The sequence below is a fragment of the Psammomys obesus genome, unplaced genomic scaffold (genome assembly GCF_907164565.1).
Source record: "Psammomys obesus unplaced genomic scaffold, mPsaObe1.curated_primary_1811, whole genome shotgun sequence".
Classification (NCBI taxonomy): domain Eukaryota; kingdom Metazoa; phylum Chordata; class Mammalia; order Rodentia; family Muridae; genus Psammomys; species Psammomys obesus.
Window position 1 is genome coordinate 39,764,252 of NW_026592118.1, and position 18,254 is coordinate 39,782,505.

An 18,254-nucleotide genomic window follows, 5' to 3' on the forward strand; every position below is an offset into this window, starting at 1 on the left:
CAGTCATGCCCAGGGACAAGATGGTGGGAATGACTTTATTGATCTCCTCTCCCTAGGTTAAGACAAATACCAGTATAATGTATAACAGCTCAGTGGCACCAGGATGATCCCCTAAAAGCCCTACCTGCGAAAGCCTCAGGCTGCCAAGCAGAGCTTCATTCTCCAAACCAAATAAAGTTCAAGTTTCCCCTCTTCTCAGGGTGTCTTACTAGCTGTCTTTAACCCTTCAGTGTCTTCAAGAGGTAAAACACTTCATAGAAGTTCCCTTTACTTTTAAATAGAAATTCACTTTGCCATGCTCAGTGTTGTGCCTTTGTTCCTTTGTTCTTTTCTCCAACCTGCTGCATAGACAAAACGTCACAGGAAACACCAAGCGTATCACCTGTGTTTCTGTCTTACGGACCTTACCGCTGATGCTACATAAGTGTACCAACTGTTCGTGTGACGTTCTCCCAAAGTTCCATTTCATTTGGATTTCTGATTTGCTGCGGATTAAACAGCCTTAGCCACTTTCAGGATACTATGACTAAGAACAGATTTAGGGTATTTGAAACATTAAAACGCAATAGCTTTTCTATCCTTTGTTTACTGTCTGTTCAATCTTGCCCATACCAGAACCACCTGGAAAGCTTTAAAAATTTCCTTGTACCTAGAACTTTTCCCAAACCATTTAAATCGGAATCTTCATAGCAGAACCTGAGTATGAATGCCTTAGTGTTAACTTTTCAAAGTATATCCAGGTTTGAGATACCCTGGTTAGTGCTAGTCTATAGTACTGTTTTAGTGTAAAAAAAGGTTTGACTAGGATGAAGTTAATTATTACAGTCAAAATTTCATGCTACTGGGAATTTCTTGTGGGGCAGGCATGCAGGACAGTAATAAACATAACCAAAATACACTAACATTGATACAAATTATGCTTATATACTCTATTTCTGCTACAACTATATCTATAAAACATTAATTTTACTTCATCATAAGAACTGCACACTCATGCCTCAGTGAATTCATATCTCATTTTCTTTGTTTTTACACAGTGAAGAAACAATATGTATGATTCCTCACTGTATAAACACATGATTGTAGAAGGCAGCCGTCAGTTGTTGACAATTACTGCTTATTATAAAACTGACCGTGTTTATGAAGATTTAAATCTGGCCTAGCAGTATTTTCTAGTTGTTGTACTCAGTGGCAAACTGCCAAACAATTACTGTAAAGGCAAGCATCATAAAGTATACTGCCAAGGACACTGGAGGCCTAGAACCCATAAAAGAAACAATTAGAGTCTGGAGGTGAGAATAATAGAGATGAGATGACAGTTGTTTAAAAGGGCAGAACATGCACTATAATAACTTGAATGCAAGTTCATGGATAATGCTGATAGTTTAATTTGTGAACATATTATCATGTGTAAGGGAATATTTCACATAAAAATATGAGTAAATACATTTATTTGGTTTTATTTTCCCAATAATGAGTGAAGAGACTCCAGTATTACCCTGGCTATCTTTCAGATTCATATTTTGATAGTTAGCTTGATTTCTATGCACATTATAGTGATTTGTAAAAAAGAGTTTTTTCTCACAAAGCCAGTTTACACAATCTTGTCTACTGTGTAAAGAAATCATAGCCTGTGCTCGCGACAAAGTTTTTGAAAACAAATAATGATATACAGTGACTTAGAGCTTTTAAAAGAAAACTCAGCTGTGGAATCTCTTCTTGGATCACACTAACTGGAACAACTCTATTTTCATTCAAACCAAATTAGTAAGGGGGGGGCATTCAGTAAAAACCAAAGATTTAATAGGATTTGAAGCGAGTTTAGCGTCAAAGACAAGGAATCAACTCATGCTCTCATCCCTGTCTTCGCTGTTCCCTTTCCAAACTGTTAGGCAGGGATCATCCCTGTGGGAAATAAGCACAAACATCCGCAGAAAACATGGAGATCCTTAAAACTCTTCAGTGAGGCCCCTCTCTTGCCTTCATTGTCAATTAAGACTCACAGTGACCACAGTGACCTCTGCCAGCAGAGAGCTCCCTTAGGGCAGGGAAGCCTTTTCACAGCCACACCCGTCTCCTAAAGTCTTGTATTCTTTTTTTTTTTTTTTTTTACTGTCTATATTATTTTCTTGTCCATTACAATGTGAGCAAAGTGGGATAAAGTTGCTGTCTCTGCAGTAATATATCTAGAAGACAGTACTTGAAAAAAAATGTGTTCAGAAAATAGTTCTTAATTTAGTGAAGATCCTCCAATTAATTTCTTTTGTTAATTAATGTCTATTAAAACTTCCTATCAGTACACTAAAAGAGCATAGCCCATGCTTTGTTACTGGCATTTGAATTCATTTTTTTTTTTTGTGTGTGTGTGTTAACCAAGACCCCAGACTTCTCAGTCTTCAAGTTATAATGGCAGCAACCGTACTAATTTCCAACCATCCACCGAAAAGATAGGTAGCGATGCCAAGAGTAATAATATGAGTATATGTGCACCCATGCTTGTGTGTGTGTGTGTGTGTGTGTGTGTGTGTGTGTGTGTGTTTCAACCTGTTTTTCAATTTTGACTACTATAAGTTTTTCTTTTTTGGATGATCTGACTAGCTAACTAAAACCTATAATTTGCCTTTTTTGCTACTAAATCCATGAGTGATTTCTACACTATATAAAAGACCATCCACTTCACTACTGTAATGATTATTTCTCTGTCTTCTTATGAATTCCACTAGCTGCCTCATTCCAAATGGCCATCCTCTATTGTATTCAAACATGTTCATTTAGCAAACATGTTTAACGACATATAAAAGTGATAAGTAAACTAAGGACTCTATGAACTCTTTATGAATGATTGCTTACATTCTATAATCTAAGGATTATAAGGAATTAGAGACTCTAGATACAAACTCAGCTTCTCATCTTTGTTGGGGCTTGGGCTGGTGCTATGTATTCAAATGCTGATTTCAGTGCTGTGAGATCTGGTTATTGTCCTGCCATGAATATTGTTATAATGTTGAACTATCTCCTGTACCCATGTGATATGAAGGGATGTTCCCCACTTATCACTGATTTGTTGATTAGGAGGCCTATACTTGGGCAGGGCAGAAAGAGGTAAGTGTGGCCAAGGTTAAAGGGTCATGTTATGAGAAGGATCACATGAGAGAGAAATGGGAGAAGGAGGAGGAAGGAAGCAAGCAGAAAGCTACCATGACATAGGTGGCATGGAGGGAGGAAATGGCCCAGATGAAGAATAAGCAAGTATTTATGGAATTATGGATGGGAGATAGCCTGGGATGGGGCTGGGAAGTAAAGACAGTTTAGAGGGTTAATATCTGTTTTGTCCCAGGTGGCAGGTTCTAAAATCTATCTGGTGTCTGTGTCTTTTATTGATTGTGATAGCAGGTTAGACATACTGCAGTGACAGTTATAGGTTAATAATAAACATTATGAGACCCTACCATTAATCTAACAGCAATACGTACTATATATTTCCAGAGTAGAACTGTTTCTCAATGTAAAGTAAAGCTGGATGCTTACCACAACGCATGAATGAGATATAAAGGAGGAAAAATATATATTGCCTTCATTTCTATAAAGAGAATAGTCAAAATTGATGAAGAATAAGACAATTTACCAATGTAGCAAGAGTAACTAAAAACTGAACTCCACTGAATATAGTTTTCATGGTACAATATTATGGCTTTTGTCTCTGACAAGTTCTAATAAATGTAAGTGATCTTCATGTACAAAATTAAACAAATAAAACTAAGTTTGTTCAAAATGATCAAGAATATTCAAGGAGTGTTACAGGAATTAAGGATAAATACAAAGGGGCCTATAGTCTTTCTAATCATGACAACATTTTTTGAAAAGAATTACAAAATAGTAATTTTTTTCAGATATTATGTGTCATAGAAAAGTACAACTTATTACGCTATGTTTGTAAATCAGCTAACCATTAGGAAAAGCCCACTCTGACTTCACTAATTCTGTAGAAACATCTTTACACTTGTCTGTTGAACGTGAAGAGAAAAATAACAGGACTCATGTCATAGAACCTCAGGTTTGAGCTTATCTCATTGACACTTATAGTCTGACAAAGCAAAATCTATTTATGAATGCCATACATTATCTATTTCAGTAGTGTATTTATACTTTCGATAAAAACCTCAGGGGTTTAATAAAAGTTATTTAAGTTATTGGATATATGCTAACATAAGAATTAACTGATATTGTTATAGATAAGAGAGATTTCTACTTTTTGCATGAAAAATATAATGATTTAGAATGCATTATATAAATTTTAGGCATGTATGTGTGTGTTTTTAATTTTTACTATCATAGAATTTTTAGATATATGAAGTTTTAAAAACATTAATCTGGAAAAATAGTATAAAGAATACCATGGCAGCTCAGTGTCCAAGTGAGTGCCTTAGTAAGGGGAACAAGTTCTGTCTCTGACATGAACTCAGTGGCTAGCTCTTTGATCACCCTACTCTGAAGGGGAGGCAGCCTTATCAGGACACAGAAGAAGACAATGCAGCCAGTCCTGATGAGACCTGATAGGCTAGGGTCAGATGGAAGGGGAGGAGGACCCCCCTATCAGTGGACTTGGAGGGGGCAGGGAAGAAAAGAGGGAGAGAAGGTGGGGTTGGAAGGAAATGAGGGAAGGGGCTTCAGCTGGGATACAAAGTGAATAAACTGAAATTAATAAAAATAAATAAATAATTTTTTTAAAAAGAAGAGAAAAACAAATGAAATCATGTTAATATTTTCATTAAAATTGTAAATGTATCTTATATAAGCAACATAAGCAATTAATAGCACACTAGAAAGTTGTCGCTGTGTGAAGTTAATTTTCTTAGATTATTTTTTAAGATAGATTCTGTGTGTGTATGTCTGTGTGTGTGTGTGTGTGTGTGTGTGTGTGTGTGTGTGTGTGTGTGTGGTGACATGAATTTGGGGATATACATGTGGATATCAGAGGGCAAAATGTGGGGTTTTCTCTCATTCCATCTCCATAAGTTTGAGAGGATTCAGCTCAAATCCAAATGTCTTTACCCGCTGAGCCATCTTGCTGGGCCTGTGTAAAGACTTTAAAAGTAAAAGCTTTTTTTTAATAATAACTTTTGGCTGAACCTTTTGGCAGTAGTTTTAAGCCATATACACATACAAAAGTGAGAAAGTTTTATATTCATAATAATTCTATAAGCCTGATGCCATGTAAGCTTAGAAATTTTTGTTTCTATAGTGAATGTCATTTAAAAGATCTATCAGATGACTCTTCATAAGAATTGCAACTGAAAGTTGGCAAGCATTGCCTTACTTTAGGTTGTTTCTGATTTTTATATTTTATTGGTTTCTGTAAGGAAAGACCAAGATTCTTAGTAAGTTCAAGACCACATCGACGTTTGGAGAGCACTAACATGGACTCAGAGTGGGGAAAGAAAGAAGGAAGCCCTCTCTTATCAGGCATACAATATCTGTCTTTTTCCTTTCATGTTCAGTCTTGGGCTGTTCTGCTTCTCTTTCACTTTTTTTGGCATGAAAAGAAGGAAGCCATAGGCCGATCAACGAGTCAGTATCTAGTATGAGAATTAAGACTAGCTGATATTACTGAAAGTAAAATCATGGTAACTCAATGAAATGATGCTGCTAGAGGCATGGTAAGAAAAAAAGGACTATTTTATGGTAATTTTTCCTCACTCTGATAATTTATTTATAACTTAATAGCCTAAAATAACTTTATATTCATGTAGATTGTCTATAATAGATGGTCAAAATAACAAAGTAAATTTTTATTTTGTTTTTAATCAACTTAAATAAGCATTTAGTTATTACAGAATGAAATTCATATTTTATGTTTCTTGTGTTATATATATATATTACTCGTATGATTTTTCTTACTTTTAAATAAAAAATATTACCAACACAACCATAAACTATAATAGGAGTACACCTTTAACCAAAGTGTTCCAAAGATGCATAAGTTTTGATGATGAAATTTTTATTACCATGGAAGACTTGATGACAGTGATTTTAAATAAAATTTAGAATAAAAAAAAGAGAAATATCCATGGGGTTACCAGTTAGGTTATCAGGAGGGTGTGACAAGTGACAAGTGAGGCCACTAATTAGCCACTTAAGATTCCAAATACAGATGTACAATAGGCATCTACATTAGAAACATCATGAAATTAAGAAGAGTCTTCAACATGAAAACTCTAATAAACATAATTCATTGTTCAGTTGTTCAGAAGGTACTCTTAGATTTTTCCCAGCATCTAGATTATCAATGAGAAAACAAATTGCTTTTAAGAGATATTTTTTCAGGGTTTTGGATGTAAATCCCTGTCCAAGGCATTCTCGGAAACAGTAATTTGGACTTGCACGCCACTCCTTATTTTAAATATTGTGTAACCCAGTTGTGAAGAAGAACACAGATACAAGGTTTTTAATAGTGCAAGCAGAGACACACGAGCAAGCACCAGATGAACAATGCAGGCACTAAATGCTAACTGTGGGGAAGGGGGAAACCTGAAAAATGTTAACATCATAAAAGTTTTTGAATAGGAAAGAGAAATTGATCAGATCCTTCCCTAGAGTGGGGAGTTGTAAGACATAAAGAAAACAAAACAGGTTTAAGTTAAGCTGGGAATAGAAACAGTAAAGAAAGGTGAAAGAGCTCGAGGCTTCATATTGGCAGATGTGCTTCCCAGAGAACTGGAATGTCCTAACAGGGGTCGTTGATTTCATAATGCACAAACAGGGCATCATTGATCTCTAACATTCCTGTCGCCACAAGAGTCTGAGCATAGTCACTGCTTTGTACTCATAAATTCTGGGGAACTTTCTGTTCTGAATATATATATATATATATATATATATATATATATATATATATATATATATATATATATCAGAACATCAATGGTCCATTACATAATTGAGATTTAATATTCTAGTGGTCAACATGGAATGAACATAGCAGTTCAATAATTAGAGCTGGCTGCCCCCACCCCCAGCTTTGTGAAGGATTATATTGTAAAACCTGAGTTGCAGTTCCTTCATCTATATCTATAATAATCTGCTTTCAGGTTTAGAAGAATGTATTTTTGGAATTTAACTATGTTAGTCTAAATATTTGTTTCCACACCTTTGCTGACTTATGGCCAACAAAATGTAGCCTTGTGATTTTTTTCCAGTTATCCTGAGTAAAGTTGTAAATGATGGTCTTTGAAAATATTTAATGAAGTCTTGGTAATGAAGTTTTTTTATATAATTTTATACATACAAATAAAATCATACATCAAAATGTATGATTTATAAATGATAATATACATGAGAAATTTTGAGAAGTAAAATCATTTGTATAGACACTGCCTAAATTGTCCTATTGTCAACCTTCCAGACTCAGCTTGCAAGGAGGACTGACTGTCTGGCAGGAACTTTCACAATCAGATGCAGAAATAATAAACTGAGCAGGTTCATGGTAATGTTTATTTATTTCCAAAAATAAATGGTATCAAATATATTATGCCCAATACAAAGTTTTTGTTTGAGGAAAACTATTTTAGCTCGTACCCCGTGAACATTCACTCCATAGGGAAATCTTATTAGAGTAGAAAAATGCATGAAAAGTCATGAGAAGTGAAAAATTAAGCCTTATAATCCGGACAAGCCAAAAGTAACACCAAGATTCTTGTGGAAATATATTTATAAAACATGCAAAAAACTTGACTTTTTTGCATTATTATGATTGTCTACAACTTAACCTGGTTTAGAAAAGTCAGCCATGAGCAGGATGATATGAGACAGAAGCATGAAAATCTAGTCAAATTGCTAGCAATTTGAGGAGAGCATTATGTATGTGTACACACACATACAGTAAGGAGTCAGGAAATTTTACATATATTTTCAAATGATTTCTGCTTGGAGATATAGTGTTCACTTATTCACACAAGAATATATTGAAGCCACTTTAAATTTCATCTGCTCCCCAGAACTTAGAAGTTTTTCAATTTATTCAAAACACCTTCAGTATATTACGCCTATAACTACATTCTTGGATGAAATTTTATTTTAAAGTTGAGTATTTATAAACTATCATAATTATTATTCCAAACTATTCCTTTGATTCCAAACTATTATTTGATTTTTAAAATAGGTTTTAGGTTATTCCACGACCAGCTGTTTTTGTGTAGACTGAAAACAAGACAAAGTGATAGTCTGAGTACTTTGAGCTCCCAATTTCATGAAATGAACCCTCTTTGAGCCACAGTGGACATGCTATCCTAACAGTGCTACTCACTAATAAGTCAGTGATGGACTGCGGGATTGAGAGACCTTTTTAGCCTCTGACCCACTCTGTGCCATCCAGCCTTTGGATCTGGTAATGCAAGTGGCCCATAATAGGGGGCCTCAACCAGATGAAGGGTTAATGGATTCTTCTCTTGGACACTGAACTGAACCACTGCAAACTAGTTTAAAAGTTTATTAGCTCAGATCTCGAGGAAAACAGCTAAAGTTATTGGGGGAGATTTAATATAAAAAACAGAAACCAATTATAAAAACTGAATCTGCTAAAATTTAAGGTCTAATCATAGAGATTTCAATATTTAATTCAACTGAAAGCCAAAATAACTGAATGACTAAAAATGACATGTTGTGAATAGACATATTATAATCACAGAACTTTCTTATCAAACATATTACTGAAGAACACAATACTCCTAGAAAATATCCAAGATGAAACTATAGAGAGTTGGCAGTTTTCAGAATTATTCTGCCTGAAAGTAAAGTGTAGAATTAGATGAATTCTCCTACAATCTGACTCAATAAAAATCATTCAGAAATCATGTTGTACAGGCGGAGATGCTGCTTAGTGTTGGAGCATAACTCAAACAGGGTTGAAGCCCCAATGTTGACAAAACAAAAGGAAAAGAAAAAAGAAAAACGATGAAATCATTTAGTCATGTACTGTATTGATATTAGAAAAGATGATCAGAACTTTAAACTAAACAGAATAACTATATGCTCTTGCTAAAAATCACAGCACTTTTTCTGTTGTGCCTGGACAATAATTTTTCTGCTGGTTGCTTTGAGGATTTAAGTTGTGTCGATATTTTCTGGAACTATAAATCTTGATCTATGAAAGCAGATTTCAGTAATATGCCTTGTCAGTTTCACTTCATCACCTGAGCAAGGTTAAAGACATTTACTGAAATCTTCAAGAAAGGGAGCTTGTTGTTTCTATCCTATACTACAGTTAATAAGTAAGTTTTCATCTTGGCTGAGTTGTGTAAAATAAGCCAGAATTCCATCTGCAGTGTTGGTGCTTTGCACTGTCAGAAGTCAAGCAGCTCTTTCCCTAGTCTACAAGACTTACTAGTATCAGTTTGAGAGTAAACTATTGTGATCTTAATTACTGTTATCTACTTCAAAATCAAGTCAAGCTCAGCATTTGCTCGGCATTCGAAAGCAGGACAACCTCTTCTTACAATATTAGAATTCTCTGTGTACATGCAATCTGACTAGGACTCAGGGCCATCACTGAACATGCAGAGGAACATGAAGGAAGAAAATATCAAACATTCCAAAGATAGATTTATTTACAGACATATTTGGTCTCTATAAACAAATAGTACAAAATAGTAGACCAAGCAATTAATGTTTTGGCATAATTTTCATTTGGTCTTTAAACACAAAGATGTTTGATTAACCTTTCAAAAGAAATCATGGAGGAACATGTTAGTTAAGGCATCAGAAGAGAACCTGAACAGATTTAAACGGTGTCTGAGGAAACTTTTGTATTTTGCTGACGGGATATAGAGGATTACTTAAAACACAGGTGAAAAAGATGCAAAGATACATAGTATGTTTTCTCTGAATAAAGGAATTATATAAACTTCAAATTTAATCCTCTGGTCATCAGTATAAATGGATCACATGGAGATGTCTGCATAGCTAGAGTTGTTTGTTTCAAAGAGAATCTTTTAAAATCACACTAGAACTCATTTTAAAAATTGCCTAGACTCCAATTTCAAACAAAGGCTTATATTCCTATAATGTGTTATATATATACTTACTATACACATACATATACATACATATATACCTAGTGGCTGAGATTTGAAAGTCACTTTTCCACAGAAGTGCAATCTTGTGGTTTCCTGGTTAGTGTCAAGAGCTTGTTGAATGTGACTAATTCAGAAACTATTTATATTACCTTGGATGGTGGCAAAAGGAATGATAATGAGAGGGAAAGCATTTCACCATTAACCCTAGACACAGCGTTGGCCACATTTCAAGATGGCAAACCATCGAATTCATCACTATTGCTACTGAGATTATGTTTTTGGAATATCTCAGAATGTTAGCAACTTGGTCTGGTGTGTGTCAGTTAATATCTTTCTTACTGCAGCTTTGCCAAGTAGTAACTATTATCCCAATTTTACATCTCAATAAAATGGAGGCAAGTTAGTTTCTCCACAGTAAAACAGTAACTACTTAGAGACAGAGCCAGAATTTGCTTTCTATTATCTTTCACTGTTTTTAGAACACAAGGCTACTCCTGACCCAACCTTTGCCACAATTATCCATGCACATTTGCGTTGTATTCACCCAACAACACTTTGAACTCTAATATTTGCATTAAATTCAAACATCCTTGTGCAACTTTTTGCAGTGAGTACATGCCAACCCTTAGGAAACGTTAATGTGTACTTAAGGGAAGAGAAGACAGATATGTGTGTGTGTGTGTGAGAGAGAGAGAGAAAGAGAGAGAGAGAGAGAGAGAGAGAGAGAGAGAGAGATTCTACATATACATTTCAGCCAATACCACTACAGCATGGTGTCGAAATACAGCGTATATTTGAGGTCCGGCCGGGCACTGGATTGGCAAACCCACTTGCAATTTCCTCTATGCCATCATATTGTGGTGGGTAGAAGCTGTTCGGTTCGTAATTCTCCTGTCCTCTCTAACCTTCCAGGTTGAAGATGGGCTTCAGTGGAGAAGATGGACTCCGAGGGGATTCGGCATAGATAACCTGATTTACGGCGTCCACTGTGATCCCTTGACCCCCACTCTTCCTTCCCCCTCATCCACTAGCTGGCTACGCTTTCAAGGGGACAGACTTCCACAACACTAGGAAGCCATGGAGCCTTGGTGGGTCTCCGAGAACAGCCAACAGGTTGGCTTCTCACTGTCAAGCAGCTGCAGCTCTCGGCACCCTCTTGAGGGGCCTGTGCAGCTGTGTTTTATGTTTCCATGTGGCCTTGCCAGAGGTCCCTCCGCTTAAACAGGCCCAGCTTCCACAATTAGTGTGTATTCAAAATGAGCATGGTATGGAACACATTAGGTCCCAGAGGCCTCGTGGAGCTATTTACACGGCTTTGGACTATTTCCAGGATCGCAGACTATGCGGGATGTGTAAATTAAGGAAGTCTCACAGTCCAATGGCTGTGACTGGAACGTACGCCATGGCTTTAGCTCATACCCATTTTCTAGTGCTTTTCTTGGCCCCATTTTCATGATTTTATTGTTCTGAAAGATAAACGTTCTGTATTCTTAAAACCACACTTTAGAAAGAATTTCTCTTTCCTTTTGCTTCATGTGGCTGCTTCTATTCCTCAAGTATGAAGAAAAGTGAGGACTAATCATTCTTTTCTTGGGGTTTTTATTTGCATTCACCTGGCCAAGTCATAAATACCATTCAACACCCATACATACTGCTTCTTTGGTTAGAATAATAAATTGATTTCACTTAATAAAATAAGAAGCCAGGTGATGTCATCTTGTGTATAGTGGAGAACACAATATGTGAATACATATTGTGCTGTGGGAGAAAAACAAGGAACTGGGAAGGCTAGTCCTCTAATCTTGAAGTCTAAAAAGCCCAAGTCATGGATATTTATTGTTTACTTGTTAATCTGTAGCTTCCACATACCCACAGCATATGAGATTTGTTTTGGTGTGTTTTTTTTTCTTTCTTTTTTTCCCCTCTACTATACTCCTCTTCGCCCTGTGAACCAATCCTTTCCTCCCAAGTTTCTCCACATCTTCAGAGGCCCAGGGTGTTTGTTTGTTTGTTTTGCCTCATTTACCAGGTTGGTACTGATGCTTAATAACCTGGGCCCTGAAACACTGGTCCTGAACTTACATAGTTGGATACTTTGGAGGTCTGAATAAGCCAAACTTCAAAGTCAGGAGAAACAATGCAAGTCCAAGGGTCAGGAAATCACTTATCTAATGAAGACTTGTTACTGATGGTGACAATTCTCAGAGCTTTGGATGCTTAGCTTGTATGTGTTCAAGTTCGCTTATATCCTTAAAGACGCAATAGCATTTCATTTTTATGCTGGCTGTCGTGATATTCCCAGCACAGCAGGTGAGTAAACAGATCTCTTAAGAGCAGTAAGACACCCACAACCACACAGCTATGTATCATACACACATTTATTTTTTGGCTCATATTGAAATGTGTGCTTGGTCAATGCCCAAAACAATGCCTCTTTTACTTTAAGAATGGTCTTTAGAGGATGGAGAGATGGCTAATTGGGTTTTTGAAACTTGCTGCCAAACCTGATGAACCCACATGGAAGAAGAGGAGAACTGACTTCTACAAGCTGTCCTTAGACTTTCTCATGCGTGCCGGGACATTGCAGCAAACCCCACCCCAAAATATTTCTAAAAAAAAAAAAAAATAGAACTTCAATCTTTGTCTATTAAAAAGAGAAATCTTAGTACTTAGTATGTTCTCTTCCCATTATAAAATGCTCAAAATATGAAGCCAAACATATCTCAAGAAAATCAACACTGTAAGTTTTCTTCCTGCTGAATAAAATCTTTTGTGAGACAAAGAAATGCTTTCCATGTGAATATCTAGGAGCTCTGAAATTAAAAGGCTGCAAAACAGGGCAGTGAGCCTTAGTATGGGTTTCACAGCTTCTGAAGGCTGCAGTTTTGGCCTGTTTAAAACAGCTAACTGTTTTAAATTCCTCTGAACTGGAAACTATGCCAAAACTATATGAAATGGAAGTGTCAAGAATATCCTGAATAGACTATTGCTGTTCACAATTAGCCAGGGAGGAAATCATTCCTACTTGCTCAAGTCCACATGTCTGGTCCATGGGAGAGCTGGGCCTCACACTCAGGTATGTTTAATTTTTCAAGCTTTCGGTTTTGACTGAAAGCGTGATGTATCGTATTCGATTTCTGCACACTGAGCGTGGCTCACGTCAATGCCATTTCTCCCTGGAATCTCGGCTTAGTTTGCTTGCTGCAACTTTCCCCGTTGCAGTCTGTGTGCTGACACCTAACAAACACCTCATGATCCATGCCATTCACTGATCTTAGTAGTCGGGGTCACCGGCAGTCACATGCCTGTTAGTAACTATGATTTTCTTTCTCTCCAGATACTCAGATCAAATATGAAATAGACACATCGCACCAAAGAAGACATTTACAAACTCCAACCTGAGAAAATTTTCCACAGTGAAAACAGCGAGCCTGTGTGAGTGATTAGCAAAACAGAAACTGTGCCTGCCTGAATGTGCGTGTGTGCGCATGTGTGTGTGTGCGTGTGTGTGTGTGTTCAGTCTGCTCTGTGCTTATTAGAAGGGATTATTGACACTTTCAGGAAATACAATCTCAGGAACACCGATAGTAAATTAACTTTGGTATTAAGAATAATTGAAGTTAGTTGCTACTCTGCTTGCTAGGTCAGCCTAATTTTCATTTTATCTCTGAGTTACTTGGCACACTATTTATTCTTAATCTACTTGTATGTAAGAAACACAAATTCATGCGTATGTTTTTGCTCAATTCTTATCTCATAAAATAAATGCCCTCCAAATCCAACAGCACAGGGAGTATAGAATTATTTGTAACAGACCTTTCAGATCTTACAACTATTTTGGATAAAGGAAGAATATTTTATAGCTATAATTTTTTATCAAATATCTACTAGTTTATTTTAACCAAGGGCACATTTTGTAAAATAATACTAATGAGGTAACTCTCTTTTTTTCTATCCAAATTCTTCCCAATGAAATTCAACTGCACTATTCATTTAGAAATTTGATAATGCTCTCTTGTGTGAGTTTTAGGAATATTTGAAAGCCCATTGCATATAAATTATATCATGGAAAAGCTGTATAAATATTCTATTATGGCACATGCTGTTCGAGGATCTGTCAGGATTTCCTTTATACACTCAATCTTGAGTGGTATATAAATCAGATGTAAAAATTCATGTTGGACTGAAACTCAGCACAGAAAGCCTCCTCCAGAGGCAAATGCTTTTTTCAAAATGTGGTTTGAATTATGTTGGTAATTTTTAAGTTATAGAAGTACAGAAAACGTATTTGTGGTTTTGAAGGAAAGAAGTTTTTCCGTTTTCATAACTCATTAGGAAACTTTACAGGCCTTCAGACCATTTTGTGGTTTAGTTTTCTCAGTTTTTTTTTTTCCTCTCCAAAGCAATATTGAAAGTTGACCAGTGTCTGCTATGAACTGATTATTATTGCTCTGAATACAAAGGAACACTCACACACACACACACACACACACACACACACACACACACTCACACAGTCATACCATGGCTACAGTGCATGACGGGGCTAGGCTTATCTGCTGCCCATTGTCTACGCCAGGTACCAAGGCAAATAACCTCCACCTCACAAAGATCTTGTGGACCCATTTCAGCATGTGCTGCTTGAGAATGTGAAGCTCACTGAAAACTCACAGAAAAACCTACTGAGTCAGAGCAGCTTCTTTGGACAAATGCATTTACTTTTCATAATTTTTCTGTTTGCTCTAATATGTACAGCACCTGGCTTGCTGAATGTTTAGAAAGTATTCAAAAAGTATTTAAAATATACAACTATTTTTTTGTGCAGAGGTTAGTTTGAATTTCATTCAGCTTTTTTTTTTTTTTTCCTGTGTGGCTAATGTTACTGAGTATTATCACAAACATCTAAGTTTTTATTTTAGCATAGATAGAAGTTATGGTTACGTTATCTCTTTTCATTTTGGCTCAGAAATTTGACATAGCTCACACAGTATACTAAGCTTCTTTCAAATGACTTAAACACAAAATTAAAACTATTATTTCATATATTTGAATTATTTTATCCTATATTATTAGCTTAATTCACTAATCCACTAGATCAAAAAATCTGTCTGTTACTACTTACTGCTTTATACACTAAAACAAAGTAATTTTTTAAGTTTCTATGTAGTTCTGGGATTCTATGTGGTTTTGTTTTTTACACAGTTCCCTCTTCGTCACATTAACATATTTCTGATAAACTTACTAAATTATTTGTGTGGGGGTGGTGTGGGTGATCACTCGGAGAATCATCAAGCATTTGACTGTAGTTAGAAAGGCGAGGGAGTCCTTTCCTGATGCTCTGGGGAGCACACAGGGATCTCACTGCGCCTGAGTGTTTTCTCTTCTACTCTAGTGTCATGGAAATTAGCCAACTTTGTACTACAGAGTGAGCTGAGGGCTACTTCTCTCTTTCAACATTAACAGACGAGCAAGGTTGCTAATGAGGGGTCGCGTCCCAAAACTCTAATCTGTTTAGCTGAATATCCTTATTTCTATCTGGGTCATTTTTTTTTTAATTCTGCTCCACTTCCTTTTACTAAATTATACTAATTTGCGTTCCTAGTGTTACAGTTGTTATAATTATAAAGCTTTATGTGTAATGTATGCATCACTCACAATTACCCTCCCGTCAGTTCATTATTAAGTTCAGTTCTCTTATGATTTAACCTAGAATAGATCACTCCGACTATCTCTATATAACTCAGCATTTAAAATCATCATCACAGCTTTTGAGGGAAAGTTTGCAAGTTTCTGAGCAAAAGGTACAAACTGAAATACAATTTTATGTTAACTAAATATGTTTCAAGGTGTAGTACTGACATTTAAGAAATATTACAAATAGACATGCTCTTAAAAAATAATTTCACCAATAAGACTCTAATTCAGGGTTTGAAATAAAGCAAATAGTCTACACGCCTCCCAATGCTGTATTGTTAACATGTTTTCCTTAATCACGAATACTAGAGTGTTATTCTCTAAACAACATTGACCTGCTAAATCTGACACAATTATTTTTATGAGCAAGTAGCAGATTTGCAGGTTTAATTGTTATTTTTTGTAACATCCAAATTAATCAAATTTTATAAACTTTCAAGTACATAAAGCATGTCCTTACCTTGATTTTACCTTTAAGCAGCCTTTTATTTGCCTACTGGGAGCTTCTTCCAATGGCTTTGTAGGTTCTGGCTCTTTCTTTTTCTTTTGACAAACCAGTATATAATTTGTGCCATTATTATTAGACCAAAATGTGCCAGCAGAAGTTTCATAGCGTATACAAAACTCCACTTTACCGCCATCTTTTTCGTAAGGAGGAACCAATGAAATCTTAAAAGAGAACTGGTCGGTTTCACCATCACACGAATTAGGAACATATTCTGCTAAAATGTCATAATATGTCTGCCAGTCATCCAAAGACATGCGCACATACACTAACTTCTCAAAAGAAATGTTCAGAACTCGAATAATGCCCTTCACACTTGCCGACCCAGGAAGGTGTTCAGTGGACTCCAACACTGCTTTCTGGCCTTGAAGTTGTTCCATAAGCTCGTCTTTGGAAGAAGGCAATTCAAACAGTGGAGATAGAACATATTCTTCTGGGGCGAAAATATCCCTATTTAAGTCAAAATCAGTTGAAAGACCTGGTAATTCCCAGCAATCGAATTCTTTAACAGAGACAAGACTCAGTCCAAGGCTGTCAGCAAAGGAGACTCTCCGAGAAGCTGAGGTTGGGGTGTCCAGATAGGCATCTTCAGAGGATCCCGACCCTCTTCTGCTTGGCTGAGGGGAGAAGCTAGGCTTGAAGGTCGCCTTAACCTCTTCATCTTCACACACAGAATCAGACAGATTAGGAAGTTCTAAAAACTTATCTTTGCTAATCTGACCAGGTACTTGAGTGGGCTCCATTGGTCTCTCTGATATATCAAATAAGAGAAAACTGTACAGCTAGTAGGGGTGATATCTGAGATAGTGATGCTTAGAATGAGTGTAAGGTTTCAGTTGACACTGCAGAAAGCTCTATAAATAGGTCCAGTGGCTTGTAAACTATGCTAGCCTGCCTCCAAAGGTCTTTTACATGATAGTGTCCGTCCTACCCTGGCCAGCATGTTCCAGATTTAACTCTTGATGTTGAAAGTCGCATTCGTTTATGAGCTCGGTTCCAAAGAGACATCAACTATCGTTTTTTTGTCATTAAAATATTAAAACTAAGTTTAAACATACTGCTTTGATTAGCTGACATAAAAAATATAAAATAAATAAAAAAGCAGTGAAATAATGAGTGTGTACAGTGAGGAGAATTGGTCCAGGAAGTAGGTAAGGTTGGAGAGTGGACTGTATGAATGCTTGTAACTTGGAGAGGTCTATAGTTTGCTAAAAATCATAACTAGCAATTTCTGAGGCTTTAGTGTCAAATTTTGATGGTAAAGGGTCAAATAATAGGTGCTGAAATTAAGTAAAAGAGAAAACTCAGAAAATGTAAATAATCATATGCCTGACCACAAAAATCCACCAGCAAGAAATCTATCCTATTATGATGGAAAAATGTGCACAGTAAAAGTCACCATCTGATCACCTGATAGTTTATATATATATATATATATTTTTTAAATCTCTAAATAATATTGAAAGGTTGGCATGAAGGAAATGAAAAAAATGCTATATACTAAAATAGAATCCTTGCAATAATTAAAAAAAATTAAACAGCTAAGTAGAAAAAGGGAAAGGAAAATAAACTTACACAGGTATGTGTATGGAGAATTCCTGGAAAGCTTCAAAAGAAATTTTAGTAGGTTTAGTATTAATTGCGCAGACTGAAAATCCTTTGAAATGTTTAACATGATGAGCATGGCCCTTTTAAAATATCTATAACTTGAACTCAATTAAAATATAAAATATAAACTGAAAGAGGTGCCTATTTGTTTTTCAAAATCAAAAGGTACAATGTGACCCTTTCTTTCAAATGATAACTTCATAAATATTGTAACTTATTGTAAAACTTGACTCATATAAATTCTGTGACTGAGAATTTCCAGCTTTTCCAAAGCTGGAAATGCATGGGACATATATCAAAAAGAAAGTGAAAATATTTAGGTTATTTCTCATTTAAAAGCTAGGATAAGTATGGGCCATGTGAATCTTTTCAGAGTA

At 36.0% G+C, this 18,254-nt stretch overlaps 1 protein-coding gene across 1 annotated transcript in view; it reads right to left on the reverse strand.

Moving 5' to 3' along the window:
• Positions 1–17,012, reverse strand: part of Ppp1r3a (protein phosphatase 1 regulatory subunit 3A) — a 42,172-nt gene extending 25,160 nt beyond the window's left edge. The window contains exon 1 of the mRNA XM_055612520.1: positions 16,225–17,012. Within this exon, the coding sequence (XP_055468495.1) occupies positions 16,225–17,012 (788 nt within the window). The remainder of the gene's footprint in view (positions 1–16,224) is intronic.
• Between the last annotated feature and the right edge of the window lie 1,242 nt (positions 17,013–18,254).